Source organism: Monodon monoceros, unplaced genomic scaffold (assembly GCF_005190385.1).
Source record: "Monodon monoceros isolate NGI ecotype Baffin Bay Population unplaced genomic scaffold, NGI_Narwhal_1 Super_Scaffold_9, whole genome shotgun sequence".
In the NCBI taxonomy this organism is placed as follows: domain Eukaryota; kingdom Metazoa; phylum Chordata; class Mammalia; order Artiodactyla; family Monodontidae; genus Monodon; species Monodon monoceros.
The window spans coordinates 53374245-53401034 of NW_021703786.1; the positions used below are offsets into that span (position 1 = coordinate 53374245).

Genomic DNA, 26790 nt, shown 5'->3' on the forward strand with positions numbered 1-26790 from the left:
ATTGTTTAGGTGACCCTCCTTCACCAGACCAGGCTTCGTCCCCAACAGCCATCACAGTGCTCTGCACATGGTAAAGGCGATTGTGGCAGAAATGAGGCGAGGCCATTTCGTGCCCATGGGGCCTTGGTGGCTGGCCCGCGAGGTGGGAGGGGGACAGTGCGCAACCACCTCGGAGGTCCCAGCAGAGTAGTCACTCCACCTCGTCGCCCCGCCTCTGTGGGCGTGGCCTCGCCACTGACTCCAGTCCTGGGAGAGGGCGTGGCCAGGGCGGGGAGGTGCTGGCCCCGCCCTCCGGGGGAGTCACGTAGCTCTGCAGTCGCCACAGCCTCATTTACAGGAGCCGGGCTTGGAGCCACAGCTGCTGCGGACCTGAACCCGAGCTGCTCCTGTGGCTGCCGCAGCTAACTCGCCGCGCACAGGTGAGGCCCGGGGCGAAGCGGGAGTTGCTCAGCATCTCCGCTTCCTCTCCCTGACTCTTCTTTCTGCCTTCCTTACCCTGCTCCTGGGGGCCCCTTGATGTGCCTTCTCAGCTCTCTCCTTACATTCTCTCTCCCTTCTGTCCACTGGAAACCCCACACCACTGCTCAGCTTCTCCCACACCACTCCTTCCTCTTAAGCTCTTATGCAGCTTTTCCAATCCTAAATCTTCTGCCTACTGGATTTTTCCTTGGGGTTAGCCTCTCTCACCCAGACCATTTTAATCTCAGCCTGCTGCCTCTCCTAGGCTGAGTTCCCTCTCCAGTTCTCCTCCCTTCACTAGTTAACCTGTCTCACCATCATCTCCCCACAAGTCTCCTCCCTGCTGCTCCTGCATGTCTCCCTCTCTCTCCTCTCAGGCTCTCTCCTCATTCCTTTCAACCCTGATCCTCTGCTCCCATTCTCCTGACTGCCTAGGCAGTTAGGTTCAGGGAATGGAGAAGAGGTTATGGAAGCCTGTGGCCGTGTTTTGTGCCACTCCTCCTCCCTACCCCCACTCTTTTCCTCCAGAAGCTGAGGGAAGAGGGGTGATGGGTAATTTTGCCTCATTCTGAAGCCTCTGAAGTAAGTGCATTCTCCCTCAGGGCCCTGCTGAGGATAAGAAGAGGGAAGGTGGAAAGGCCAGTGCTTACGCCCACCTGGAGAAGGGGCCAAATTCAGTGAAAAAAGGGTTGGCATCTTTATTTGGGCAGTAGTTTCATAAGAAGACCTGCAGCTTTGGGGCTGCTCACCTCCCCACCCCCACCCTGGGGCTGGGAAGGGTGCCCAGCAGGGACAAAGGGAGATGTGGGAATTGGGGCCCTGAGCCTGCTGGCTGTCAGAGGGATTGGTGCCATTTTAATGCCCAGGACCCATGCCAAGGACTGCTGCTGGCCTGTTCCCAGCCCCTCCTTGTTGGGGTGGAAGGAAAAGGCCGTTCCTCTCCATATGGACAGGAGAGGAAGCAGAGGAGGTAGTGGGTGGGGTCCAGCTTTTATACCTTGTCTCCATTCCACAGAACTGTCACCATGCCCCACTCGTACCCAGCCCTTTCTGCTGAGCAGAAAAAGGAGTTGTCCGACATTGCCCTCAGGATTGTGGCCCCAGGCAAAGGCATCCTGGCCGCAGATGAGTCTGTAGGTAGGTGGGGGCCTGTGGTCAGGTGGGGAAGAAGTATCCAGGGAGCCCTGGGGATGACCTTCCCACCCTACTTTGTTTGCCCCCAGGCAGCATGGCCAAGCGGCTGAGCCAAATTGGGGTGGAGAACACAGAGGAGAACCGCCGGTTGTACCGTCAGGTCCTGTTCAGTGCCGATGACCGTGTGAAGAAGTGCATCGGAGGTGTCATATTCTTCCATGAGACACTCTACCAGAAAGATGATAATGGTGTCCTCTTCGTCCGTACCATCCAGGATAAGGGCATTGTCGTGGGCATCAAGGTGCAGCCACTGGCCCTGGATGGGGGCTGAGCATGGAAATAGGTGTGTGGGTGTGAGGGGTGGCAAGCAGAATCCTGCCTGGGTTCAGTTCTGTGCCTGTGTTTCCCCTTCAGGTTGACAAGGGTGTAGTGCCTCTAGCCGGAACTGATGGAGAAACCACCACTCAAGGTACAGGAGGGGTGGGCTTCAGGACCACAGGGTTGTTGGGTGGTTGCTGCTGGCAAAGAGGAGCAGAGTAATGAGGCTGGCACTATGCCTGCAGGGCTGGATGGGCTCTCGGAACGCTGTGCCCAGTACAAGAAGGATGGCGCCGACTTCGCCAAGTGGCGCTGCGTGCTGAAAATCAGTGAACGCACGCCCTCAGCACTTGCCGTTCTGGAGAATGCCAACGTGCTGGCCCGCTATGCCAGCATCTGCCAGCAGGTGTGCCTGTGTGTGTGACAGGGGTCAGATGGGTGCTCTGTGCCTGGGGGCGAGAGGGTTACATGGCTTTCTTCCATCTTACCGACTGCCCATCCCAAGATACTCTGCTCTTACCTGCAGAATGGGATTGTGCCCATTGTGGAACCTGAGATCCTGCCTGATGGAGACCATGACCTCAAACGTTGCCAGTATGTTACAGAGAAGGTGAGTCCACACCTGGGCACAGACATATACCACAGAGAAAGCCTGACAGGGAGCCTGTTGCCCACAGTCCCTGGCTCAGATGCAGGCACCTTCCTCAAGCACTCTTTTACTTGCTCCCAGAATGTACCTGTGAGTCTGACCTGTACCCACCCTCACAGTCATGCCCACCCAGCCCTAGACAGAGAACCTAATGTAGTGAGTGGCAGGGCCCCAGAACCTTAGTAAACCTCCTCTGATCCCCAGGTCCTGGCTGCGGTGTACAAGGCCCTGAGTGACCATCACGTGTACCTGGAGGGGACCCTGCTCAAGCCCAACATGGTGACCCCTGGCCATGCCTGTCCCATTAAGTATAGCCCAGAGGAGATCGCCATGGCAACTCTCACTGCCCTGCGCCGCACTGTGCCCCCAGCTGTCCCAGGTACCACCCTGCTTCCAAACCTGTTCCTTTCCCTAAGACCCATTCTCACGTTCTTCCCCCGTTCTTGTGGCCTCCAGGGGTTCCTTACCCTGGAAAAATAAGGAGTGATCAATCAGTTTGTCTTCTCTTCTCTACCCTAGGAGTGACCTTTCTGTCTGGGGGTCAGAGTGAAGAGGAGGCATCTCTCAACCTCAATGCTATCAACCAATGCCCCCTTCCCCGGCCCTGGGCCCTCACCTTCTCCTATGGGCGTGCCCTGCAGGCCTCTGCACTCAACACCTGGCGAGGGCAACGGGATAATGCTGGAGCCGCCACTGAGGAGTTCATCAAGCGGGCCGAGGTTGGGAGCTAGAGGTGGTGGGTGGAGAGGTGGTGTGTAGCCAGGCAGGGTCAGCACCCAAAGGCTGTAGTCTGGGAGGGTTCAGCACCTGTGGACTGGGTCAGCCTACTTACCCCCTTCCTTTTGCAGGTGAATGGCCTTGCGGCCCAGGGCAAGTATGAAGGCAGCGGAGAAGATGGTGGAGCGGCAGCACAATCCCTCTACATTGCCAACCACGCCTACTGAGTACCCACTCCATACCACAGCCCTCAGCCCGGCCACCTGCACCCAATTTTGCCTGTAGTTACCGCCAGGGCCAAGTAGCCATGAAGAGTGGAGATGCCTCCACCCAGCACTGAGTCATCTTCCTTTTTTCTCCTCCCCTCCCCTCTCCGATTGTTGCACCTGGGACCATTGGATGGGAGGATAGGGAGCCCCTCATGACTGAGGGCAGGAGAACTTGCTAGAAGTCAGAGCAGGATGCCTGGGTCTCCCCCGTGCCTCTGCCAGCCCCCACAATTTCCCCATGACGGGGTTGCTTCTCCTTGGGCTCTCCTTGCCCACCCTCTCTCCTGGTGCTCTCTCCTAGGGCACCAGAGCTGACTCATGCTTTTGGTACATACCACATAGCAAATAAATGGTAGCAAAGCATGCTACTTTGTCTGTCTTTTTTACACATCCAATTCCCACCTCCCAGTTTCTGATCTCTGCTGACTACTGTCTCTGAGCCTTCTCTGACTGTGGAGGTGGAGAGGGTGGGTTTTGAGTTTTACTGGGCTTTAAGTTTGGGGGGGGAGGGGCACACCCAGTCACCATTCTCAGCTCAGGCTCTTGCTGTTGATGTCCGAGGCTGGAGCGTGGCAGTATGGAGGGCTGTGAGTCTTTCGGGAACTGCCACTTCAGAGGCACTTGGCAGCAGGTGCAGAAGGATGGAGTGAGGCAGGACTCAAGCTACTTCTGAACGCAGCTTTTGCACATGGCCCCAAACTGGGTTAAGAGGCGATGGGAGGAGTCTCTCACCTCTCAGCTGTGTTAAGCCCTAATGAGGCTTGACACATTTCACCAGGGGGAGCCACTGCAGAAGGAGCACCTGGGTTGCCCAACAGGAAAAATCCCCAGGGCTCAGCGATGCCCGACACAGCAGGTTATCTAGCAGGTTGCCGAGAGCTGTTGCTCACTCCCAGTTGGGATAGATAGGGGCACAGGGGGAACCAATTTAAGGGTCTGGGCAAGAGCAGACCTGGTGAAGTCTCATAATGAACTTTGACCACTTAGCTTGGATGTGGGGCTGTAGGTGGAGCACCTGGGTCTATCTGAGCAGATGAAAAGATGAGAGAACCTGCTGTGTGTTCTGTGTGAACTGGGGAGGCCATGCTCTGTGTGAAGTGCACAACCAATGCTCCGCCCAGCTAATTATTGCAATATGGGTGTGTAGGCCGATTGTGGCCTGATCTTGTGTTAATAAAAATAGCTCAAACTTACATAGCAGTCTCCTGCCAGGCCCTATTCTAGTCACTTTACAGTTGTTAACTCATTTACTACAACAATTCTACATAAAGTAGATACTATTGCTATCCCTATTTTATTTATTAAAACAATTTTATCGTTCTTGGCCACGTCACGGGGCATGCGGGATCTTAGTTCCCCGAATCGAACCCACGCCACCTGCAGAGTCCTAACCATTGGACCGCCAGGGAATTCCCTGCTATCCCTATTTTAATATGAGGAAACAAGCACAGAGAGGTTAATTAACTTCTCAAGCTCACTCAGGTAAAGTGGTGAAGCTGGGATTTGAACCCAAGTGATCAGGATCATCCAGAATTCTGTGCTCATGAATTTTCAAGAATTTTAAGTGAGGTATTCAGACTTTAACAAGTTGTAAATGAATTCAAATGAATTTTAAAAATACTAAATGAGCTAAATAGCCTAAAAACGTACTATTAGCTTGCTCCTCCGAAAGAGGAGCTCTATAATAGGGATGATAAACAATGATCGTGATAAGCGACTTTCCGTGTGCTCTTTCCATGAATGACCTCATTTTAGTCAAGAATCTCCATTTTTCAGATGAGAACACTGAGACTTACAGCTTCCCGTGGTCTCCCGGCTACTATTTAACAACTTCAGAGTTTGCGCTCATATTCCCTGGGCTAGGAGTGGGTTCCACAAGGAAGCGCAGGGTGTCTTCCAGCAAAACCGAAACCCGCACAGCTCCTCAATCGCCGGGTCAGCGTCCTTTCAAGCTCTGGGAGAAGCTCTCTGCGCACCCTACCCACCTTTCGTCGGTTTTCGTCTGGACTGCCGCTCGTGATTGGTCGCGATCGCTGCCGTGGGCACGCCCACTCCTTGCGGGTTTCCGATTGGGGGAGGCCTACGCAGCTCCTCCCCTCGGCGGCAAGAGTGGTTGGAAGCGAGTATGGCGGCCCCGGGGGCCGCAGCTACAGACCTAGGTGCGGCGGCATTCGGGAGGGGGCTGCGGCTCGCGGATTGCGAGGGAGGAATGCGGGGGTGGGGACTGTGTTGTGCCAGAGGTCCCGCGAATGGGGGCTCGGGGTTCGTCTCAGACAGCACCCCTTCAGACTAGGGTCCGGGCCCCTCGCCGGGGAATCCCTTCGACTGCGGCCTGAGAGGTTCTGAGTACAGGTTGCTGGGGCTCCTCCGCGTCGGGGGTGGGGCCGGCACCCGAGCCCACCTCTGGCGGCGCCTCAGTGGATCCCTCCGTGTCCCCAGAGGTGGTTCGAGGCAAGCGCGCCGCCCTTTTCTTCGCCGCGGTGGTCATCGTGCTGGGGCTGCCGCTCTGGTGGAAGACCACGGAGACCTACCGGGCCCCATTGCCTTACTCCCAGATCAGTGGGCTGAATTCCCTGCAGGTAAGACTTCGGTGGTGGAGGACCAGGGGACAGCCCACCGGCAAGATGGAGGAGACTCACTGATGGCCCTGATGCTTCTTCCCGCAGCTTCGGCTCATGGTGCCGGTCACTGTCGTGTTTACCCAGGAATCAGTGCCATTGGACGACCAGGAAAAGCTGCCCTTCACCGTTGTGCATGAGAGAGAGATCCCTCTGAAGTGTGAGTTCCTGATCAGGGCTGCCTTTCTGGTCTGAGTTCAGTCCGCAGATAGGTTGGATAGGAGGAGCATGGGTATCCCGTAAAGGTGATTACAAACTTATTAAAAGGCCACTTTGAATGAACAGTGTGTTTGCTAAGAAAAAAAGCAGCTTTAAATTCAGTTATTCGCCATTAAAGGGGCAGTTTTATTCATAAAACAGTTGTGCTACCTGATCAGAAGTAGATGATGCTCATTACGGGATAGGGGAGGATGTGGGATGTAGTGGAATGAACACAGGGTTTAGAATCAATTTGGACTTACACACAGGCCTTATTCAGTTTAACATTAAATACTTTACGGAGTGTTAGGCACGTAGGTATCAGGAATTTGGGGGTGAATAAGAAATTGATATTGGTTTCAAGAAATTCATAGGTGGGGAGAGAGACAAAGAAATCTCAGAAGTATATAAGTATATAAGAAACAGAGATTGTACTTAAGAAAGAGACTATAACTGTCTGGAGGAAAGAAAGGTAGAGAAGGTTTTGAGAGCTGTAATTTTTAAGCCAGATTTTTAAAGGATACGTAGGAATTCAAGTTAAATAAGGAGGAGAGGGAGGGATAACACTAGTTAGTAATAATGATAGCTAATATTAGTTGTTCATTATATGCCAGAAACTCGGTGAAACACTTTACACGTGTTGCCTCATTTAATCCTAACATTATGATCCCCATTTTAAGTCTCTTGTCTCTTTTATTATATACCAGCTCTCCCTACCCCATCCCAATGTACTTGTTTTCATTGATTTGTTGGAGAAACCAGGTCATTTGTTTGATAGAACATCTCACATTCTGGATTTGGCAGATTTCTTCCTCTTGGTTTCATTTAACTTATTTCTCTAGTATCCATATTTCTTATAAACTGGTAGTTAGATCTAGAGGTTTACTTAAAATCAGTTTTTTAATTTTTAAAAATTTATTTATTTATTTAATTTATAATTTGGCTGAGTTGGGTCATCATTGCTGCTCGCGGTCTTTCTCTAGTTGCAGCGAGCGGGGGCTACTCTTTGTTGTGGTGCAAGGGCTTCTCATTGCAGTGCCTTCTCTTTTTGCGGAGCGTGGGTTCTAGGTACACAGGCTTCAGTAGCTGCAGCACGTGGGCTCAGTAGTTGCAGCGCGTTGGCTCAGTAGTTGTGGCTCGAGGGCTCTAGAGCGCAGGTTCAGTAGTTGTGGCACACGGGCTTAGTTGCTCTGCAGCATGTGGGATCCTCCTGGACCAGGGCTCGAATCCGTGTCCCCTGCATTGGCAGGCGGATTCTTAAGCACTGCGCCACCAGGGAAGTCCTAAATTTATTTTTTGGCTGCACTTTGTGGCATGCAGGATCTTAGTTCCCCGACCAGGGATTGAACCCGTGCCCCCTGCAGTGGAAGCACAGAGCCCCAACCACTGGACTGCCAGGGAAGTCCCCAGGTTCAGTTTTGTTTTTTTTTTAACATCTTTATTGGAGTATAATTGCTTTACAGTGGTGTGTTAGTTTCTGCTGTATAACAGAGTGAATCAGCTATATGTATACATATATCCCCATATCCCCTCCCTCTTGAGCCTCCCTCCCACCCTCCCTATCCCACCCCTCTAGGTGGTCACAAAGCACCGAACTGATCTCCCTGTGCTATGCAGCTGCTTCCCACTAGCTATCTATTTTACGTTTGGTACTGTATATAGGCACATATATACAATGGAATATTACTCAGCCATAAAAAGAAGCGAAATTGAGTTATTTGTAGTGAGGTGGATGGACCTAGAGTCTGTCATACAGAGTGATGTAAGTCAGAAGGAGAAAAACAAATACTGGATGCCAGCACATATATATGGAATCTAAAAAAAAAAAAAGTGGTTCTGAAGAACCTAGGGGCAGGACAGGAATAAAGACGCAGACGTAGAGAATGGACTTGAGGACATGGGGAGGGGGAAGGGTAAGCTGGGATGAAGTGACAGAGTGGCATGGACATATATACACTACCCATGTTCAGTTTTTTAGGCAATAATACTTCACAGTTGGTGTGTTGTACTTCCTATCGTGTTATATCATGTAGTGGCCTGGTTGTTTCACTTTGGGTGATGCAAAGATATTTAGTTCAGATATTGTCAGCTTGACTTCTGTATTTTAGTTCTCTGTCAACCTTTCACCTGATGATTTTAGCATCTGTTGATACTGGAATCCATTTCATTAGGTTGCAAAATGGCAATTTTTAAATTCTGCCATTTCTTCTGCATTCTTCTGGAATTCTGTAAAGAAGAACTTTCCCAATAAATTTTAGGTTCAGCTTGTCAAGTTCCAGGTGGTGAAAAAAATCCCTTTGGGATTGCCTTACATGTTTAGATTAACTTGGAGAGAATTGATATTCTGAGAATATTTAGTTTTTTCATCTAGGAGCCTTGTATGTGTTTCCATTTTATTCAGATCTTCTTTTATGTCATTGAGTAAAGTCCTGGTTTTTTTTTTTCTTACAGTTTTGTACATGTATTCCTGGATATTTTTATATTCTTTATTGTTACTGCAATTGGGATTTTTAAAAATATTGCTTTTTTAATATTGCTGGTATTTATTAGAAAGCTACCCATTCTTGCATTTTCTTATAATAGTTTTTTAGTTGGTTCTCTTTCATTCCCTTTGAAAATAATTATACTACTTCAAAAAGTGGCCATTTTGTCTCTTTCAAATATTCATGTTTCTCTTTTTTCACTTATTGCATTGGTCAGGAACTTCAGGAAGAACAGTGCTGAATAATAGGGGAGATAGCAGGCATCCTTGTTTTCGTGGTAATTTTAATGGAACTATAGTGTTTTGTCATTAAGTGTGCATCTTATTTTTATCAAGAATGTTCACTGAGTTTATTTTGAGACATCTATTGAAACGATCATATGGTTTTCCTCCTTTTACCTACTAATGTAATGAATATTGTAATAGATTTCCCTGTGGGGAGGGTACTTCAGGTTGAAGGTGCACAGCGAGAGGCAAGAGCTGGGCAGGTGGAAGAGGTGGAGTGTCATGTATTTATATCATCCATGCAGAAATCATTAGAATTGGCTGTTGCTTCTTGGTATTTCTCTGCAAACAATCATCTTGCTCTCCTCGGACACTGGACAGCATTAGGGCTGGAAGGGTTGGCAGAGTCTGACACTTGCTCTTCTCATCATGCTTCTTTCTTTTCTCTAAGACAAATTGAAAATCAAATGCCGTTTCCAGAAGGCCTATCGGAGGGCTTTGGATCATGAGGAGGAAGCCCTGTCATTGGGCAGTATACAAGGTACTAAGAGGGGTGATCATTTTAACAGGAAGCCCTCTTTTTCCTTCTGATCTCTAAGTGTGTAGTTTCCATATCTTGTCCTTTTTTTTGGGGGGGGGGGGGGCCTGTGCCGTGTGTCCTGCAAGGATCTCAGTTCCCTGACCAGGGACTGAACCTGGGCCACGGCAGTGAAAGCCCGGAATCCTAACCACTAGACCACCAGGGGACTCCCTCCATAACTTGTCTTAACTCCAGAATCTCTCTGGGAAAGCTGGGAATGAGATACCTTGTGTCTCAGCCTGGGCCACCAAGGGCCAAGCCTGGCCACAGTGTCAGCTGGGTGTGAGCGGGAGGTGGAGTGATGGGTTAGGCACCGTGTGGGAGCCAGAGGGAGAGGGAATGGTGTTTGCGCTCCTGTTACACCACCTGTTCTTGTCCCCAGAGGCAGAAACCATGTTTGCTGAGCCATCGGAGCAAGCAGAGGGCTCCCTGACAGTGTACGTGATCTCTGAACACTCCTCACTTCTCCCTCAGGTAGGGTGAGCAGAGAGGCTGCGGACATGCCTTCTCCCTTCAGCTTGTCCTCTCCTAAGTCTCCTTCTTGCAGTATTGCTGCCCATTCCTTCCGATTGCTACAGAAAACTCTCCTCAAGTATTTTTTAAAAAGAATGCAAATAGAGATTGTTTTCATTGACTCTGGGTCTTTCTAAATCCAAGGCTTGTATGTGGTTAAAGTTCCATTTTTTTTAAGAATAAATTTATTTATTTATTTGGGCCGCATTGGGTCTTCTTTGCTGCACGTGGGCTTTCTCTAGTTGCAGTGAGCGGGGGCTACTCTTCGTTGAGGTGCGCGGGCTTCTCATTGCAGTGGCTTCTCTTGTTGCGGAGCACGGACTCTAGAGCACAGGGGACTCTAGAGCACAGTTGTGGCACACGGGCTTAGTTGCTCTGTGGCATGTGGGATCTTCCCGGACCCGGGCTCGAACCCATGTCCCCTGTATTGGCAGGCAGATTCTTAACCACTGCACTATCAGGGAAGTCCTAAAGTTCCAATTTAAAGTGGAAAAAAAATCAATAGGGTTAAAGAAGCTGGTTTGAATGGGCTGTGATGATAATATGAGGAGCAATACATTGACCTTTTCAGTTTCTGAGCAAAAGGTTTGGTGGGAGCTGTACCAGCTACCATTTTATTTTTTAATTTATAATGAAATATTAATTATTACAAAAAGATGAAGGAAAATTTTAATAAACATCCATGTACCCACCCCTAGCTTGCAAACTATAATACAGCCCTGTGCATCTCCATGATTATATCCCACTCCCTTGCAGCCAAAGGTGACCATAGTTTGTATGTATCATTTTCATATTTTTCTTTCAAGTTTTATCACATATATCTCTATAAACAATATGTTTAATTTTATATATTTTTGAACTTTATATAAATGCCGTAATGAAGCGCATGTTCTTCTCTAGTTTTCATTTTGCTTGACCTTTATGTTTGAATCATCTATGATAATATGTCTAGTTGAATCTAATGCATTCATTTAAAATTCTGTCTAATGTTTCATTGTATAAACATATCACAATTTATCCATTCTGTTGCTGACAGGCATTTGGATTGTCTCCAGTTTTATCCTATTACAAATAATGCTGCTGTGAAAATTCTTGTACTTGCCTCTTTGCCATTTGCCATTTACTTATATCAAACTTTCCAGTTGTTTGTTTATTCTTGCTCAGCATGCCGTCTCTTAGTTTCCAGCCCATGAAGATATAGCTGTTGCCTGCACCTATGTCAACTGGGAAGGAGAAGGGAACTGAAATGAATGAAAACACTCATATATACCCATAGCTCAGAAATGTTGACATAATAGTTCTCAATGAGTCTAGAGAGGTGCAGGCCTGTTGGTCGGTGGCAAAAGGCCAGATTCTCAAAGACAGGAGCCAGAGTGCTCTTCTGCTTTCTTCCCTGAGCCGTGGGCATTCTGTCCCTTGCTTGCCCCTCATAGGACATGATGAGCTACATTGGGCCCAAGAGGATGGCAGTTGTGCGGGGGATAATGCACCGGGAGGCCTTTAACATCATTGGCCGCCGTGTAATCCAAGTAGCCCAGGCCATGTCTTTGACTGAGGACGTGCTTGCTGCAGCCTTGGCTGACCACCTCCCAGAGGACAAGTGGAGCTCTGATAAGAGGCGGCCTCTCAAGTCCAGCTTGGGTAGGGTGACCAGGCTGTGCCACGGGAAGGGAGAGGGAAATGAATTATGTGGAGACAGTGGGGCAGGAGGGGAATCTGCATGCAAACGCTTCACTCCTTTCTTCTGTGGTTTCATCTTTTTCTTAAAGCACTCAGTGTTCCTCATCCCACTTTTATCCTCCCTTTGCGTCCATGATGGCAACCAGCCCCATTTCAGAGGAGAACCAAGTTCAACTCAGCCAGGGGTACAGGCTGCCTTTGATCCACAGATGCCTCTGGCTTCCCTGACTCCTGTTTTTATAGGCTATGAAATCACCTTCAGTTTACTCAACCCTGACCCCAAGTCCCATGACGTCCACTGGGACATCGAGGGGGCTGTCCGGCGCTATGTGCAGCCCTTCCTGAATGCCCTCAGAGCTGTGGGCAACTTCTCTGTGGACTCTCAGGTGAGACTGGGAGCAAGTTGAGGAGCCCTTTTCCCCGCTGCACCATCCTTTTCCAAGTCCCTCCATATTTGGCATTTACAAGTGTAGTCTGTTCTTCCAGCTCTTTGAGCTTGCTGATTTGCCAGGAAATTCCTGTGTATGTATATGGTTCTGGGGTCTACTTTTCCTCCTTGGTGTCCAGCTTGGGGAGTTTTGTCAATGCTTGTTAAAAAAGTAACTTCCTTATGGCTCCCTCTGGAACTGTATTCACCAGTTGTGCCATCCTAAAAATTTATTAAAAAACAAACAAAAAAACTTCCTGAAATATGTTAATGTAGTAACAATAAAGATGTGATGAATGTAGTCTTCTGAATTACACAGTGTCCTTTTAGGGAAAAGGTGGGAGAAATTTTTATCAGGTCTTGGTAGTGGGAGAAATTACTTCTGAATAACTGATTTGATTTGATCTTGTGGACACTGAATTATGCTATTCTTTGTTTAGGCTGTGAGAAGGCCTGGTAAAATAACGTGGTGTTCAAAACCTGGATTTAGTGTGTTAACTTTACCCTTAGCTTTGTTATTTTTTTCCCTACTCCTGCTTTCTCTCGGCCTTGATTTTTGTCTCTTATATTTTGCCCTGCCTAATGGTTATCTTTTTAAGGCACCTCAAATCTTTTGGGGGGACAAATTGGAATATAGCTCATTAGACAAATAGTATGCTCCCTCTTTGCTCTACAGATCCTTTACTACGCAGTATTGGGGGTAAACCCCCGCTTTGACCCAGCTTCCTCCAGCTATTATTTGGCCGCACACAGCCTCCCCCATGTCATCAACCCAGTGGAGTCCCGGCTGGGTGAGTTCCTGACGATGAGGGTCTTTCTGCCAGGCCGGGGAAGGACCCTGAAGGCTCAGCCTGGAGTGGGAGGTGGGTTATATATAGCGATGGCTCCCAGGTTGGGTTGGTCCAAGGGCGTTGAGGAGGTGCTGGGCATTTAGGCTCCTTTTTCACGATAGTCTGTTGATATCTCCATCTCCACACTGTCACATCGAAAAGCATTGATTAAACATTCCCAACACTTTTTATAAACAAATGGATAGGCTGCGTCTCCCTCCCTGCAAGCCATCCAGGAAAAATATGGCCACACGTGTAGGAAAGACAGCAGCAGAAGTACAGGAAGGCAGAATTTGAATCGACAGTTCTGCTGATTGAGGCTGAGGAACCTTGAAGCGGGGGTTCCAGTTTTTCATTTTGGCGCTGGTACCTCAGAAGAGTAGGTAGTACAGTACAGTAGAACTGTAATAGAGGCGAACCAAAGGGAGTATATCACTAGTTGTGGAATTTTAGGCACCAGGGTTAGGCCAGTGTGGACCAAGGGGTATGGGTGGGGCAGCACATGAGGCCTTGGCGAATTCCTCCTCCCTCCCTGCTTCCCTCCTTCCCTCCCTTCTTTCCTACAAGGTCCAAGGGACTGCTTTATGGCACTGCCGAAAAAGGTGGGAGGCTGTTGGAGGAGAGGCGATTTGGGGGCAGTTTGAAGCTGAGGACTGCACTTCATGTATGTGGCACATCTCGGGAGAATGCTGAGGTTGTTTACCACAGAAACCCAGGCCTGGAGGATATCCTAGTGATTATCAGTTGGGGAAAATGAGGCCCAGAGTGAGTGACCAGCAAGTTAGAGGCTGACCTAGACCTAAGATCTAGACCCAGCGTGTTTGGTGTGCTGACTCCCCTTCTCTTTGTGCCACAGGATCCAGCGCTGCCTCCCTTTACCCGGTGCTCAACTTTCTACTCTATGTTCCTGAGCTTGCCCACTCCCCCCTGTACATTCAGGACAAGGATGGGGCTCCAGTGGCCACCAACGCCTTCCACAGCCCCCGCTGGGGTGGCATTATGGTATGGTCACACCACGGAGACCCCAGAGCCCAAACATCAGGGGTGTTCATTGAGACTGTTCCTTCTGTTGTTCCTCTGGTGTCCTCTGTGGCCCAGCCTGGGTTGGGGGCGGGTGGTGAGGTGCTGTGAGCTCGTGCCCCCCCCCCCGCCCCCCGCCAGCCCCACTGCTTCTTATTTCCATCAGTGTTTATATAGTAGGACCCTTTTGCACTTGCAGTTTGTGCTGACTTAGGACTATTCTGTGTATAACTTAGATCTTGGCCCTGTTTGTGGGAGTCTTAACAAGGTTGGGAATGTTGTCTCCCCTGTTAGATTGGAGTTTCTCATGGGTAGGAACTTTAAAATGGAATTAAAAATATTTCTTTAACAAGATTTTTGAGGGAGTAGAGGAGATAATTTATATAAAGCTCCTAATAGCAGGTATTCCAAAAATATTAGGTTTGTAATTTTTAAAGAGCACAGAGTATGTCTTCCTTTCTTCTCATGGCCTCCAGAGTGTCTAGGGTAGAGCTTTGCATGGTCCTGGCGTGATGTTGAGGCACCCTTATTTCCCCCTGCAGGTATACAATGTGGACCCCAAAGCCTACAATGGCTCGGAGCTGCCGGTGAGAGTCAAGGTGGACATGGTGCGGGTGATGGAGGTGTTCCTGGCTCAGTTGCGGTGAGGTCCTGGGGGATCCACTTGGGGGCGAGGCCACTGAGACTGACCACAGTCTCCTGGGCTGACTGCAGTAAACCCTCACTTGGCAGGGATACCTTGGCTGTGCCTGGAGCCCCAAGGAAACCAAGAAAGGTTTCCAAGGATCACTTCATCCTTCTCTTAAGAAAGACTAGTTGTTGACAAAAAGCGTTTTAGGAAAAATAGGCTCATGAATGTCAGGTCCATAGGCTGTGATTAGGGATGCTTAAGAAAATAGCTGTTAATTCTTGTGCGAACGAATCTATTGATAGTGGCTTCCTGATGCCCTGTGTTGAGCATTCTAAGGCTGTGTCTGGGCTCATCAGGAAAGAGGATTCTGATTGATTAGCAATGTCTGCCATGGTGCAGGAATAGAGAGGCACAGCATGCATGCCTTGTCAGAGGTGGTCCTGGATCATCCCTTAACTAAGGCTCAGGGGCCCCGTTTGTCCAAAGAGAGGGTAGACAGGGTGAGGGGATTAAACTAGTTGGTATTAATTAGAAATATTTTAGCCATGGAACCTTTTTTCACACAAGATCTTATAATATAGAAACAATATAGAAACAGGTAAAAGTGAAAAACCACTGGTTAAATTGGGGCTTGGGGCTCTGTGTTACTTAGTGTTGCTGCTCACCCCCTAAGACGCTAAGGCACTTCCTACAACCCCTGTGGTTCTGGGTGAGATCGAAAATCCTAATAGTTATTCTAGGAATCCTGACCATCTTCTCCCACCTTCTGCCCCTTTGACCTTCTTTGCTGTTCCTACAGGCTGCTCTTTGGGATTGCTCAGCCCCAGTTGCCTCCAAAATGCCTGTTTTCAGGGCCTAAGAGTGAAGGGATAATGAGCTGGGAGCTGGACCGGCTGCTCTGGGCTCGGTCAGTGGAGAACCTGGCCACAGCTACCACCACTCTCACTTCCCTGGCCCAGCTTCTGGGCAAGATCAGCAACATTGTCATCAAGGACGATGTGGCATCTGAGGTAAGCAGGCAGGGGATGGATTCTGTGGCCTAGGACTGGAGTGGCCAGCAGGGCCCAGGGTGTGGTGAAACCAGAGAGCCATTTGAGGTCCAGAGGATGTGTGGGCATGCCATCCTTGAGTGCCCAGGCTTCCTCTAGAGGTCAGTGCCAGCTCCCCAGTAAGGAGCCTAAGTGCAGGTGTGAGGTGTTAAGCAGGCACTCAGAAGATACCCCCTAGCCCTTTTCTACCGGCCTCCATATATCCTGGGCGAACTCCAGGCAACCTGCCTGGTAGACGGAAGACACAGTGAGGCCCTCTCCCACCCTCCCCACCAACCGATGCCTAGGACGTTTTGGTAACCCTCTGCCCCCTTCCTAGGTGTACAGGGCCGTAGCTGCAGTCCAGAAGGCAGCGGAGGAGTTGGCCTCTGGGCACCTGGCCTCTGCCTTCGTTGCCAGCCAGGAAGCTGTGACATCCTCAGAGCGTGCCTTTTTTGATCCCTCGCTCCTCCACCTCCTCTATTTCCCTGATGACCAGAAGTTTGCCATCTACATCCCACTCTTCCTGCCTATGGCTGTGCCCATCCTCTTGTCCCTGTTCAAGATCTTCCTGGAGACTCGCAAGTCCTGGAAAAAGCCTGAGAAGATAGACTGAGCAGGGCAGCATCACAGTAGGAAGCCTTCCTTTCCAGCCAGGAGGGGAGGTGTTAGATTGAGAGGCACATAATGGGGCCTGCCACAAATGACTTGTCTCCAGCCTGCTCTGTTGCTACTCCAGCAGTCAAAGTATAACACTCCTTCCCGCTCTTCTGACTCAGGTCCCTCCCACTCTTCATCCCCCCACCCCCCACCCCCCTATCCTCAAAAGACACATCATCTGGGCCTCCTTACCGGGCCTGAACTTGAAGGCCCTTTTCTGTCTCCCTCTGGAGCAGGGGCAGCTTGTGCTTCTGCCCTGTTCCTCACAGTCCTCTTGCACTGAGAGGGAGCATTAGGGGAAAGCCCTGGGTTGGATTCTAGGGCCCTTCCCTCCACGCTTCTCTCTAACCCCTCAGGGAGAGCCCTAGCACTGCTCTCGTAGAAGGGGCCAAGCACCTGTCACCTCTGGGACCTTCTCCTTGACTCCCCTCCCTCCTGGCTGGCTGTACCTGTTGTGTGCAGCCTGATGCTGGGTGTGGCAGAGGTTCCCTTCACCCTTTCATAGAGGCAGTGTGGTGAGCGGGGAAAGTTCTGGACTTGGGATTAAACATGCCTGAATTCAAACCCTTGCTTCTGTACTTATCATCTGGGGAGCTTTGAACAAGCCACTTAATCCTCTCTGAGCCTCAGTTTTTCATTTGTTAAAATAGTACTAATGATACCTCCCCTACAAGGTGGTTGTGAGGATTAAATGTGATGAGCATGTGATAGTATCTGGTATATTCTGGGCTCTCGAGAAACATTGGTTGAATGTGAATTGGAATGATATGAAGTATGAGCATACCTTTCATTCTTCATTCGTGTGTAAGTAATGGTTTCCTGGTGTCTGTCCTCCTGGGCTCACTGGTCCATTTTGCTTCCACCTGGCCATGTGCCCTTCTTGCCTCGATGTCCTGGAGGGCCCTGTGGTGGCTGGACATTGTAGGCTATTGTCCTTCGGTATGTCCTGGGTTGTCTAGCAGGGGGTCTGGGAGAGAATAGCTTGTACCAGTGTAAGCCCTCAGATACTAACTGATTCATAAATTCAAAAAAAGAACATACAGTTGACCCTTGAACAACATCGGGGGTGGGGTGCCCACCCTCTGTGCATTCAAAAATCAGAGTATAATTTATATTTGGCTCTGTTGATCTGCAGTTCCATATCCAGAGATTCAGCCAACCCATCGTGTAGTACTGTAGTATTTTCTACTGAAAAAAATCCACAAATAGGTGAACCCACGCACTTCAAACCCATGTTGTTCGAGGGTCAACGGTATTGAGCACAGGCTGCACGGGGCACTGTGCTAGGTGCTGGGTATTATAGAGAACAAAGACAGGATCTCCACTTTCACCGAACTGGTCTTTTAGGAGGCGGAGGCAGTGAGCAAATGAAACTAATTTCAGATAATGCATTAGAAAGAAAAAACAGGCTGATCAGATAGTGCCTGGGGGTGTTTGAGAGGGTCTCTGAGCAGATGACATTTGAGCTGAGACCAGAAGGACAAGAGGAGGCCATCTGGGGGAAGAGCATCCCAGGCAAAGACCCTGAGGTGGGAACTTGCTTGCGGGCAGAGGGAGGGGCGGAGTGGCTAGAGCACAGCGAGTAAGAAGGAAAAGGTAGCCAAAACCCCTTAAAATCCCTATCGAAAAAATGAAAGAAGCCCAGGGCGGGCCGCCTCCCTGCCCCGGGTGAGTAGCCCAGGTGGGCGGGAGGTGGGCGGGGCCAGTACCGGGCCCACCCTGGGGGCGGGGCGGTACCTGGGGCCCCTGCCCGGCCGGGGGCGGGGCTGCGGACGCTCCCCCTTCCCCTCGGCTCCAGCCGGCGCAGGCAGCCGCCGCGGCAGCAAGCTGGCTGCGGCCCCGGGAGGCCATGAAGGTGAAGAAGGGCGGCGGCGGGGCCGGGACGGGGGTGGAGCCCGCTCCAGGGGCCTCGGGCCGGAGCGTGGAGACCAAGACGGAGCTGCAGGCGGAATCCGAATCCGGGTCCGAGTCGGAGCCGGAGGCAGGCCCGGGGCCCAGGCCGGGGCCGCTGCAGAGGAAGCAGCAGATCGGGCCGGAGGACGTGCTGGGGCTGCAGCGGATCACGGGCGGTGAGCACCCGCGAGGGAGCGCCACCCGCGGGCGGGAGCGGGAGAGCACGAGAGGGGGCCCTCGAGGCGCGCGGAGCCCGGGCCCCCGCCCCCTTTCCCGCCCTCCCCCGCCTCCCCTCCCCCACCAGAGTCCCCCTCCACGTCCGACTCCCCCTCCACGTCTGACTACAGGCCTGAGATCTCATGTTCCCCCTTCCCTTGATCTCTCTCTGCGTCCCTCTTGTCCCTTTAGAGATTTATTTCCACCCCACTCCTTCCTTTTTGAGGAGTCCATCCCCCTTTCCCAGGTGGAAGTGGAGCAACACCTGCAACTGTGACCCCTTCCCCACAGAGTCTTCAGAGCCCTTTGAAGATTTTCTCTGCAATAATGAGGAAGGGGGCTGAGTGCAGTCTACCCTCAGTCTCCTCCACCCTGGAGGCTAGATGGAGGCTGAGTTACTAGGGTGGTATCAAAACCCTCAGTTCTCCCCGACCATTAATGCCTTCACCCTGGACACCCCAGGAATTCTGGGGCCATCCCCCTCCCCAGGAAAGGACCTGAGGAGGAAGGTTCAGTGGGTTGGCTCTGGGCGCTCTCAAGGGAGTGGGTTAATGCCCACTCTTAGCCTGGACTAGGGCCTGTCCTGTTTTGGGAGGCCAGGTCTCCACTGTGGTTGAGTTTCTGAGCTGGACTGCCTAAGTTGAAGTTCCAACTTTGCCATGTAATTGACTGTGTGACCTTGGGCTAATAACTTCACCTCTCTGAGCATATTCATCTGTAAAACGGGGATAATGATACCTACCTTGCAGAGCTATTGTGAAAATAAATCCTCTGATTTTGCACCATGCCTGGCACGCTGTGCATGCCCTGTAAATAGGGCTCTTTTATCAATAGTGCTGAGGGCCCCACAGGACTGCTCATGGCTGCTGCCTAGAGGCAGACAACTGGGCATTCAGGGCAGGGGAGGGGGTCACCATAGGCAGGGAACAAGGACTGGAAAGTCTCATGGCAGAGGCAGTGGCTGAGCCTCAAAGAACAGAAGGCGTTTGGAGTGGCCTACTACCTTGGCCTCATTGATTTGTAACCCTGCCGCAGCTCCCTCTGAGAGAGCAACTCTTGGGGCTCCCCTGTGGGGGTAGGGGGCAGATGCTGGAGTGGACCTGAGCTCTGGAGCTGCAGGAGCAGCAGAGCCCAGGGCTTCCAAACAGAGCTGTGGAGGAGACCATGATGGCAGGTCTAGGCCTGTGCATCTGGGTTCTCGGGGGACCAGCATCTCCCGTCTCTCTGAGCCAGGCAGCAACCATTCTTGGCTAGGCCCCCAGAGCGCTGAGCTGCCTTACCCAAGCAGGCACTGGTAGAGGGAGGGGGCCTGGGCCAGTCCGATGTTGGTGCCAATTGGGCTGTAATTGGCAACAGCAGCATTTAGGATTCAGGTTAGCTCTGGGTCAGAACTTCCTTATAGGGTGTATAACTTGTCCAGGTCCTAGGTAACTTTAGAAGTTATTTTGCAACTATGGGGGCTTCCAACCCGTGTACAACCGTGTGTCTCTGAATTTGGAGGAAATTTATAGCCCTTAGAGATGCGGCATCTGCTGTAGATGAGCAGAGGAAGAGTCTTCACAGGAGCGCTTTCTTTTGTAAAAGTTGAGAACAGGCCTCCAGGACTCTCCTCACTGACACCCCTGCCTGGTCTCTTCTGACCTTAATCGCACAGGTCTGAGGTTTTTTGTTCCTGGATTACTCAGCCCTGAATCCAGCTTAGGAAGCTCCTTGTGGCTGAGGGGAAGGGAGCAGTTGTGTTCTGAGCCCTCGGCCAGCCTGCCCCTTATCTGGCCTGACCCTTGGTCCCAGGCCTCATCCTTCTCTAGCAGAGGGAGGGAGTGGGGGTGGTGTCCTGAGCCATGGGCCTCTCCTGTTCCTCACTTCCTCTAAGGACGGAGGAGTTGATAGGTTGAGTTTGCGGTAGAATAGACTGAGGTCATACTGCAAGTTGTTCTCAAATGAGAGGAGAGGCTCCAGAAGTTAGAGAATGGGGGAAGAAGGAGGGCTTTATGGGGAGCTGGGAGTTGGGCAACTAGGATGCTGTTCCCAGTTCTGCCACATCCTCTCCTTATGCCCGGCACCCTCCTTCTACATCTTTGGATTAGTGCTTACTTTCTGTGAAAATAAGGTGTGTACAGCGTGAGGTAGGAGTTGCCTACTTCCATTCATCCTCCTCTCCTCTCACCACCATGGGCTGTGATGGGCAGGCCAGGGCTCAGGCCCCTCCACAAGCCCTATGTAGTCCCTGCTGGACCGCAAGGTGCCAGGTGGCTACCAGGAGGGCTTCCTGGAGGGGGCTGCCCCAGGCTTGAGGGAGAGAGAATGACTTTACATTCACTTCCTCTTCCTGCCCCAGAGGAATAAGAGGTGGTCTAGGGACCTGGAGGGTGATTTCCGGGCCTCTATGTGGAGGATGTGATGCTATGCAGGCTGACAGCACCAGAGCCCCCACTGCACCTCTCTGTTCCTTCCTATTTGCTGCCAGGGCCTCCTTGAGTGCTTGCAGTTGCTGCTGCAAGAGCGGTGAGGGTTGGATCAGGCCCTGCTATTTCTAAGCTTCCTCAAGCAGGGCCCACCACTATTCCTGGTTCCTCTTCTGGGCTCGAGGACTTCCCTTACCCCATGCACACCCCCGATGCACCTGCCACACCCTCTTACTGGCCTTGCCTGTACTCTTCTCTCTGGGGGTGGCTCAGCATCAAGGCTGGATGGATGACCTTTGAGGGGGTTCCCTCTGTTTGCTAAGACCTCCTCCTGCTTGAAGATCAACAGGGATGGGAGCAAAGGTGGCTCCCTTCCCCCCAATATTCCAGGCTCTGGGCTTGAGTCAGCAGAGCTTTGGCTAAGCTGCTTAAGGGAGCTGGTTTGTGTAAGCCTCTTATGGGGAGAGGAGGGGCCGGGGTGGGGGGTGAGGAGGGATAGGGAAAGGGTTGTTCACTTGCCCCAGCACTACCCAGGTCAGAGAAAGTCCTTGTTTGACACACCTAGATGTGTGCCAGGGGTGGCTATGGGGTGGGGGCGGGGGCGTCCTCTCCCGAGGTAGAGCTGTGTCACCCCTGTTAGACTGAGGTTCCTAAAAGCAGGGCTCTATCTTCCCTCTCATGGTGGCGGGGGAAGGGCTCCCCATCAGATTAGAGACTCATTTGGTTAACCGTCACCGAGCCAGTCCTGGCAAAGCAGAGGCTGGAATAAGGGCCCTCAACCCCTGGGTGGGCGGCAGAGTGTTGGCAAGCTGACCTTGTCCTCCACCCTGCCCCCCCCCTGACCCCAGAGGCTACCAGGATGGAACGATTTGTCTCCCATTAGATCCCAATGGCAGAGCTATGTCTCCCGCACACTATGGGGGCTCCCCCAGGGTGGGGGCTCAATTCTCTCTTTCTGCAAGGCAATGATCTTAGGAGCAGGGAAGGTGGTAGCTAGTTCAGGGTTCCACTAAAGCTGAGTTGGCAGCAGGGGCTTCTGGGCAGGCCCATTCCTTGCTCAGCCGCCCGTCTCCCCTAGACTACCTGTGCTCCCCTGAGGAGAATATCTACAAGATTGACTTCGTCAGGTTCAAGATTCGGGACATGGATTCAGGCACTGTTCTCTTTGAAATCAAGAAGCCCCCAGCCTCAGGTGAGTGGGTTGGGTGGGCCATCAACAGAGGGAGGTGGGCGAGGGCTGTGAAATGGGCTGCCCAGGGACTCCTCAGGCTACAGAGGAGTCAGAGCAGAGCTGGGATTTGCACCCAGGCCTTCTCAGGAGACACCAGGCAGGGGGGCCTCTGCCTGGGGCTGGGCCTCTTCTTTTCCTTCCCTGTGCTCCTGGGGTTAGACATCTTGGGAAGACAATCCTGCCTCTTCAGTCCCTGCCAGCCTGCCCCCTGCAGGCCCCCTTGGGAACTGCAGTCCCAGAGGCCCCAGGTCTTTTTGTCTCTTGCGGCTCAGGGAATCTCAGTTGAAATTGGTGACCCGCTGACCAGTTGGAAGCAATTGGAAGCATTCAGCCAGTGGTCTGAACCCTCAATATACATCAGGATCTCCTGAGGAGTTTTGAAAAATTCAGACAGATGCGGGCCCTGGGGTGAAAGCCCGGGTGGGCATGGGCCCCAGCCTGAAACCCACTGAGCCCCAGCTGGGGTGCATTACAGAGCGGTTGCCCATCAACCCACGGGACCTGGACCCCAATGCTGGGCGCTTTGTCCGCTACCAGTTCACGCCTGCCTTCCTCCGCCTGAGGCAGGTGGGAGCCACGTGAGTCACTGGGCCGGGGTGAGGGCTAGGGGTGGGGGCTGAGGTGCGGGTGAGGGTGGTAGGGAGCCCTTCTTGAGTCCCAGCTCAGCCCCGCCCCCTTCTCTCACTCAGCGTGGAGTTCACAGTGGGAGACAAGCCTGTCAACAACTTCCGCATGATTGAGAGGCACTACTTCCGCAACCAGCTGCTCAAAAGCTTTGACTTCCACTTTGGCTTCTGCATCCCCAGCAGCAAGAACACCTGCGAGCACATCTATGATTTCCCCCCTCTCTCTGAGGAGCTGAGTGCGTGGGCAGGGCCCTGTGGGAGGGATGCAGGGGGACTCAGAGAGACCAAGTTGTGGGGAGTGTGGGTCTGAGCCCCTTTCTTCCCTCCCTGGGTCTCTTGTGTCCGGCCACCATTCGTGTGTCATCTGTAGGGAAACTGAGGCTCAAAGAGGCTGGGGGAACTCTTTGTTCAGCTTGTCCGCGTCCCCTAGTCCTGAAGCCCCTGCAGTGGCCTGGCTCAGGCTTCTGACCTTTGCCCCAACTGGCTGGGTCTCTCTTGCAGTCAACGAGATGATTCGTCACCCATATGAAACACAGTCTGACAGCTTCTACTTCGTGGATGACCGGCTGGTGATGCACAACAAAGCAGACTATTCCTACAGCGGGACGCCCTGACCCCCAAACCAGCCCCTACCCCAGGAGGGTCCTGGGCCCGCAGCCGTGACCACCCCAGCACTCACCTGTCAGCCCCAGGTCTTCTGCCTGGGCAGTGCTCCAGAAGCCCTGAACCCTTAGTCAGTGTTGGGAGGGCGGGTGCCTGATGTCCCCCGTCCAAGTCTGTGCAGCCCATGGGGCCTGGCACGTGGGGTGGGGTGGTGGGGGCTGTTTGCCTCCATAGCCAGGAAGACCTCCCGTGGGAGGAGTAGCCAGTACTTGCGGACAGCCGAGCTGGGCCTCTTGGGCCCAAGTTTCAGAATAGTATTCCCCTATCCAGGCTTTGACTAGGTCGGGGCAGGGACCCATTCCCTGTCCCCTGCCCACCACTGACAGGCCATTTAGAGTTGTAAATTCACAGAGGAAGGTCCTTGTGGGGTCTGGCAGTCAAGCTTCCCAAGGGGGTCTGGGCCCTGACCACAGCCCCGGCCTCTACCATCAGGGGCTGAGATCCTGCCTGAGGTGTGGGAGGGACCTGCCCAGATTGCAGCCTGGGGTAGGGGTTGGACCAACTGTATATAGTTTTCAATAAACTCTTTCTCCTTTTCTGTTCTCTGGTTGTGGGCCAGCATGTGCGTGTGCTGGTGGCTGAGGGGGCCGTGATGTGGCCCCAGGGCCCTCCTGTCTCCTAACCCGCTGCAGCCTGACCCCCACCCGGCATCTAGAGTCAGCACTTAGTATGTGTTGCAGCTGGAAAGGGTTTTTCCTTTGATAAGGAAGGAGACCCAGGCCTTGAGAGGGGAAGCTTTGGCCAAAAGTCGTAGCCAGCCCTGAAGAACAGAGAGAGGCTGGGACAAGGGCCCCCGACTCTACGGTGGGAGGGGAGGTGTTGGGGAGGTGGCCTTGCCCTCTACCCCACCTTCCCTGACCCCCAGAGGCCACTAGGACCATTAGGTTGTCCTTTTAGCCCTCATCAGTGAGAGAAGGCTGAGGCCTGGGGCCATCTTGCCCTCAGCTGCCTTGGGGAGGCCCTCTGGCCTGGCTGCCCTGCATATAACATCACCCCCAGTCCTACCCCAGACCCAGCGGAGGTCTTTGTTTCCTTAATGGAGGAAATTCAGGAACTGAGATCGGTGGAGAGTTTACTGCAGGGTTTACAGCTTACTGTTCCAAGCGCCAGTTTGGACACACGTGGCGCTAGTCTGCCCTCTCCCTCTCTGGGCTGAGGAGTTCATCTAACCCTGAGGGGCCTAGAAGGGCTGGAATTCAACTGGGTTCTGTGGAGCACTTGCTGGGGGCCAGGACCTGGGCTGAACTCTGGGATTCTAAAATGAGTGAGACACAGGGAACAAATACCTGTCCCTAGAATGAGATGAACTGGGCATACAGGGGAGCAAGAGTCGTCCTGCTTCGAGGGTCCTAGGGAGGATTCTTGGAAGAATCTTATTCACCCCAGCATTCAGGGCACAAACAAGGGATTCAGTCTCAACTCCTCCCTGTTTCCAGCTCCATCCAATCAGTCACCAGTCGTGGAGATTTCACCTCTTAAAAATCTCAACTTCATCTACTTCTCTCCAGTTCCTTCACCTCTCACTCGAATTCCTACAGTTAACACTCCTCAACATCCCTCTGCCACTACTACGCTAGTATGTGGACTCTGGAGCCAGACTGCCTAGATTTGCATCCTGACACTGCCACTTAATAGCTGTGCAATGTTGGCAGTGCAATTTAACCTCTCTGGGCCTGCATTTTCTGAAAAATGGGTATAATCCTCAGAATTGATTGTGAGCAGTCTAAGTCAACACATATAAAGCACCCAGGCTTGAGCCTAGCACTCAATATATACTGGCTATTATTAGCTTCATTCTTTCCAATCCACCCTTCACTCAGCTGCCAGAGATAATCTGGCTAGGTCATTCCTGCTTAGCCCTCCTCAGTGGCCCACCATTGTCAGAAGCCCCAACACCTGAACCACAAGGCTCCACGGGTCTTTCGCATTGTAAATATTCACTTTCTTGAATGTAGCTGATAAATCTTGCCTCCAAACCTTTGCTTTATGCCGTTCACTGGGCCTAAATGCTCTTCCCTCATCTCTTCCTGTCAAAGTCGTCCTAAATTTTCAAGCATTTGTGATGGTGGCTACCTGGCTCTACTGGTGTTCAGTGAGCAGGGGACCGGAATGCCAAATGTGCTCCACTTAATGGGACACTCAGTGCTAACCGTCCACCCCTCACAATGGAGGGTCACTGAATGAGCGTGTGTAACCCCAGGGACGGCCAATGAGCATTTGAGAGCAGGGCAGAGGGAGAGGAACCAGTGATGGAGACAGGAAGAAAAGCCGGAGAGGTGAGGGCAGGAGTCTGTTTGGGAGCAGGCTGTGTTAAAACTGAGGGAAGAAAGAATTTCACCAAGAAGTAAGTGGTCAGCAGCTGTCAGCTGTCACAAAGGGGAGGAAGGGGCGTGGGATGGGAGGGGGTTTTGGTTTGCAGATGAGGCTGTACAGGTATACAAGTGTTTGGAGTTGGAAGTGTTGTTTTGGAGGTTACAAGTATACAGAGAAGGTATAGCAAGCAAGAGAGACTTTCAGGCCAACACAGGTGTCAGGAAGAAAACCCTCCCCTACCACTCTGCTAACAGTCCTCACTGCACCTGCTAAATCAAATCAGGTTGGGGTCCTGGATCGGGCCTGCTGTACTTCCACCTTCAGGTGGTTAGGGAGGCCCCTGTTCTGAGGTCCTCATCCCTGGAGCATGTACCAAAGAGGCCCTCATCTGAAGAGGTCTGTGTCCCCTGGGCCTGGAGGAGCCTGGCTGGGAGAAGCCTTGGCACCCTGCCTCCTTTTAAGTCTTCATGCCTCTGGCACTGTTCCTACTGCTAATGGTGCAACTTGATGCATTTGGTTCCTGGCACTTTTCCTGGGAACCCAGAGGATCCCTGGGCAGTAGAAGGAGGAAGAAGACAGGGCCAGGTGGGGCTAGTCCTGGCTCTGGTGATGACGAGCTGTTGACCTTGAAGGCTGATCTGGACCTTGCCAGATCTGGGCCTCAGATTCTGTCTCTTTGAAGTCAGCCAGATATTTTTGCTTTGACTCCTTAGGGGTGTCACGAGGACCTCACCCCTGGGTTGAGCAGGAAAACCCAAATTCTACAGGGAGACCCACCACACGTGCCCACCTGGGCTGGAGCCGGGGTGCACATGGGGACTGCCACACCTTTTGTAAAATATTGAGATGCTTCCCTTCCAGATGGTGAAGAGCTGCTGTCCCAAGCCTCTAGTGCCTTCCTCCCTAGGCTGGCCCCTCCCCTGAGAGCCACCCTCCATTTCCCCACCACCTGGCAACTAAAGCAAGGGTGCTTTACTTTTTGTGTGTCATGGACCCAATGTTGTC

The 26790-nt window shown here is 52.0% G+C and overlaps 3 protein-coding genes across 4 annotated transcripts; all 3 read left to right on the forward strand.

The window, feature by feature from the left end:
• Positions 1 to 303: 303 nt before the first annotated feature.
• ALDOC (aldolase, fructose-bisphosphate C) lies at positions 304 to 3914 on the forward strand. The gene is made up of 9 exons (XM_029212086.1): positions 304 to 419; positions 1475 to 1596; positions 1683 to 1894; positions 2008 to 2062; positions 2157 to 2317; positions 2438 to 2521; positions 2765 to 2939; positions 3080 to 3279; positions 3409 to 3914. Exons 2-9 carry the CDS (start codon positions 1485 to 1487, stop codon positions 3502 to 3504), a joined length of 1095 nt encoding a protein of 364 aa, XP_029067919.1. The 5' UTR covers positions 304 to 419; positions 1475 to 1484; the 3' UTR covers positions 3505 to 3914.
• A 1731-nt stretch (positions 3915 to 5645) lies between these two features.
• Positions 5646 to 17201, forward strand: PIGS (phosphatidylinositol glycan anchor biosynthesis class S). Of its 2 annotated transcripts, XM_029213027.1 has the most exons (12): positions 5646 to 5705; positions 5986 to 6125; positions 6213 to 6324; positions 9521 to 9610; positions 10032 to 10123; positions 11596 to 11803; positions 12086 to 12228; positions 12946 to 13060; positions 13956 to 14101; positions 14662 to 14762; positions 15550 to 15760; positions 16119 to 17201. In XM_029213027.1, the coding sequence occupies exons 1-12, from the start codon at positions 5672 to 5674 to the stop codon at positions 16392 to 16394; spliced, it is 1668 nt and encodes a 555-aa protein (XP_029068860.1). In that variant the 5' UTR covers positions 5646 to 5671; the 3' UTR covers positions 16395 to 17201. The 2 variants fall into 2 exon arrangements, with proteins under 2 accessions (XP_029068860.1, XP_029068859.1); XM_029213026.1 differs by having other exon boundaries at positions 5665 to 5705; positions 11596 to 12228.
• A 1020-nt stretch (positions 17202 to 18221) lies between these two features.
• UNC119 (unc-119 lipid binding chaperone) lies at positions 18222 to 24015 on the forward strand. Its single transcript, XM_029213214.1, has 5 exons — positions 18222 to 18507; positions 22031 to 22144; positions 22659 to 22761; positions 22873 to 23045; positions 23311 to 24015. The coding sequence occupies exons 1-5, from the start codon at positions 18288 to 18290 to the stop codon at positions 23421 to 23423; spliced, it is 723 nt and encodes a 240-aa protein (XP_029069047.1). The 5' UTR covers positions 18222 to 18287; the 3' UTR covers positions 23424 to 24015.
• The last annotated feature ends 2775 nt before the right edge of the window (positions 24016 to 26790 follow it).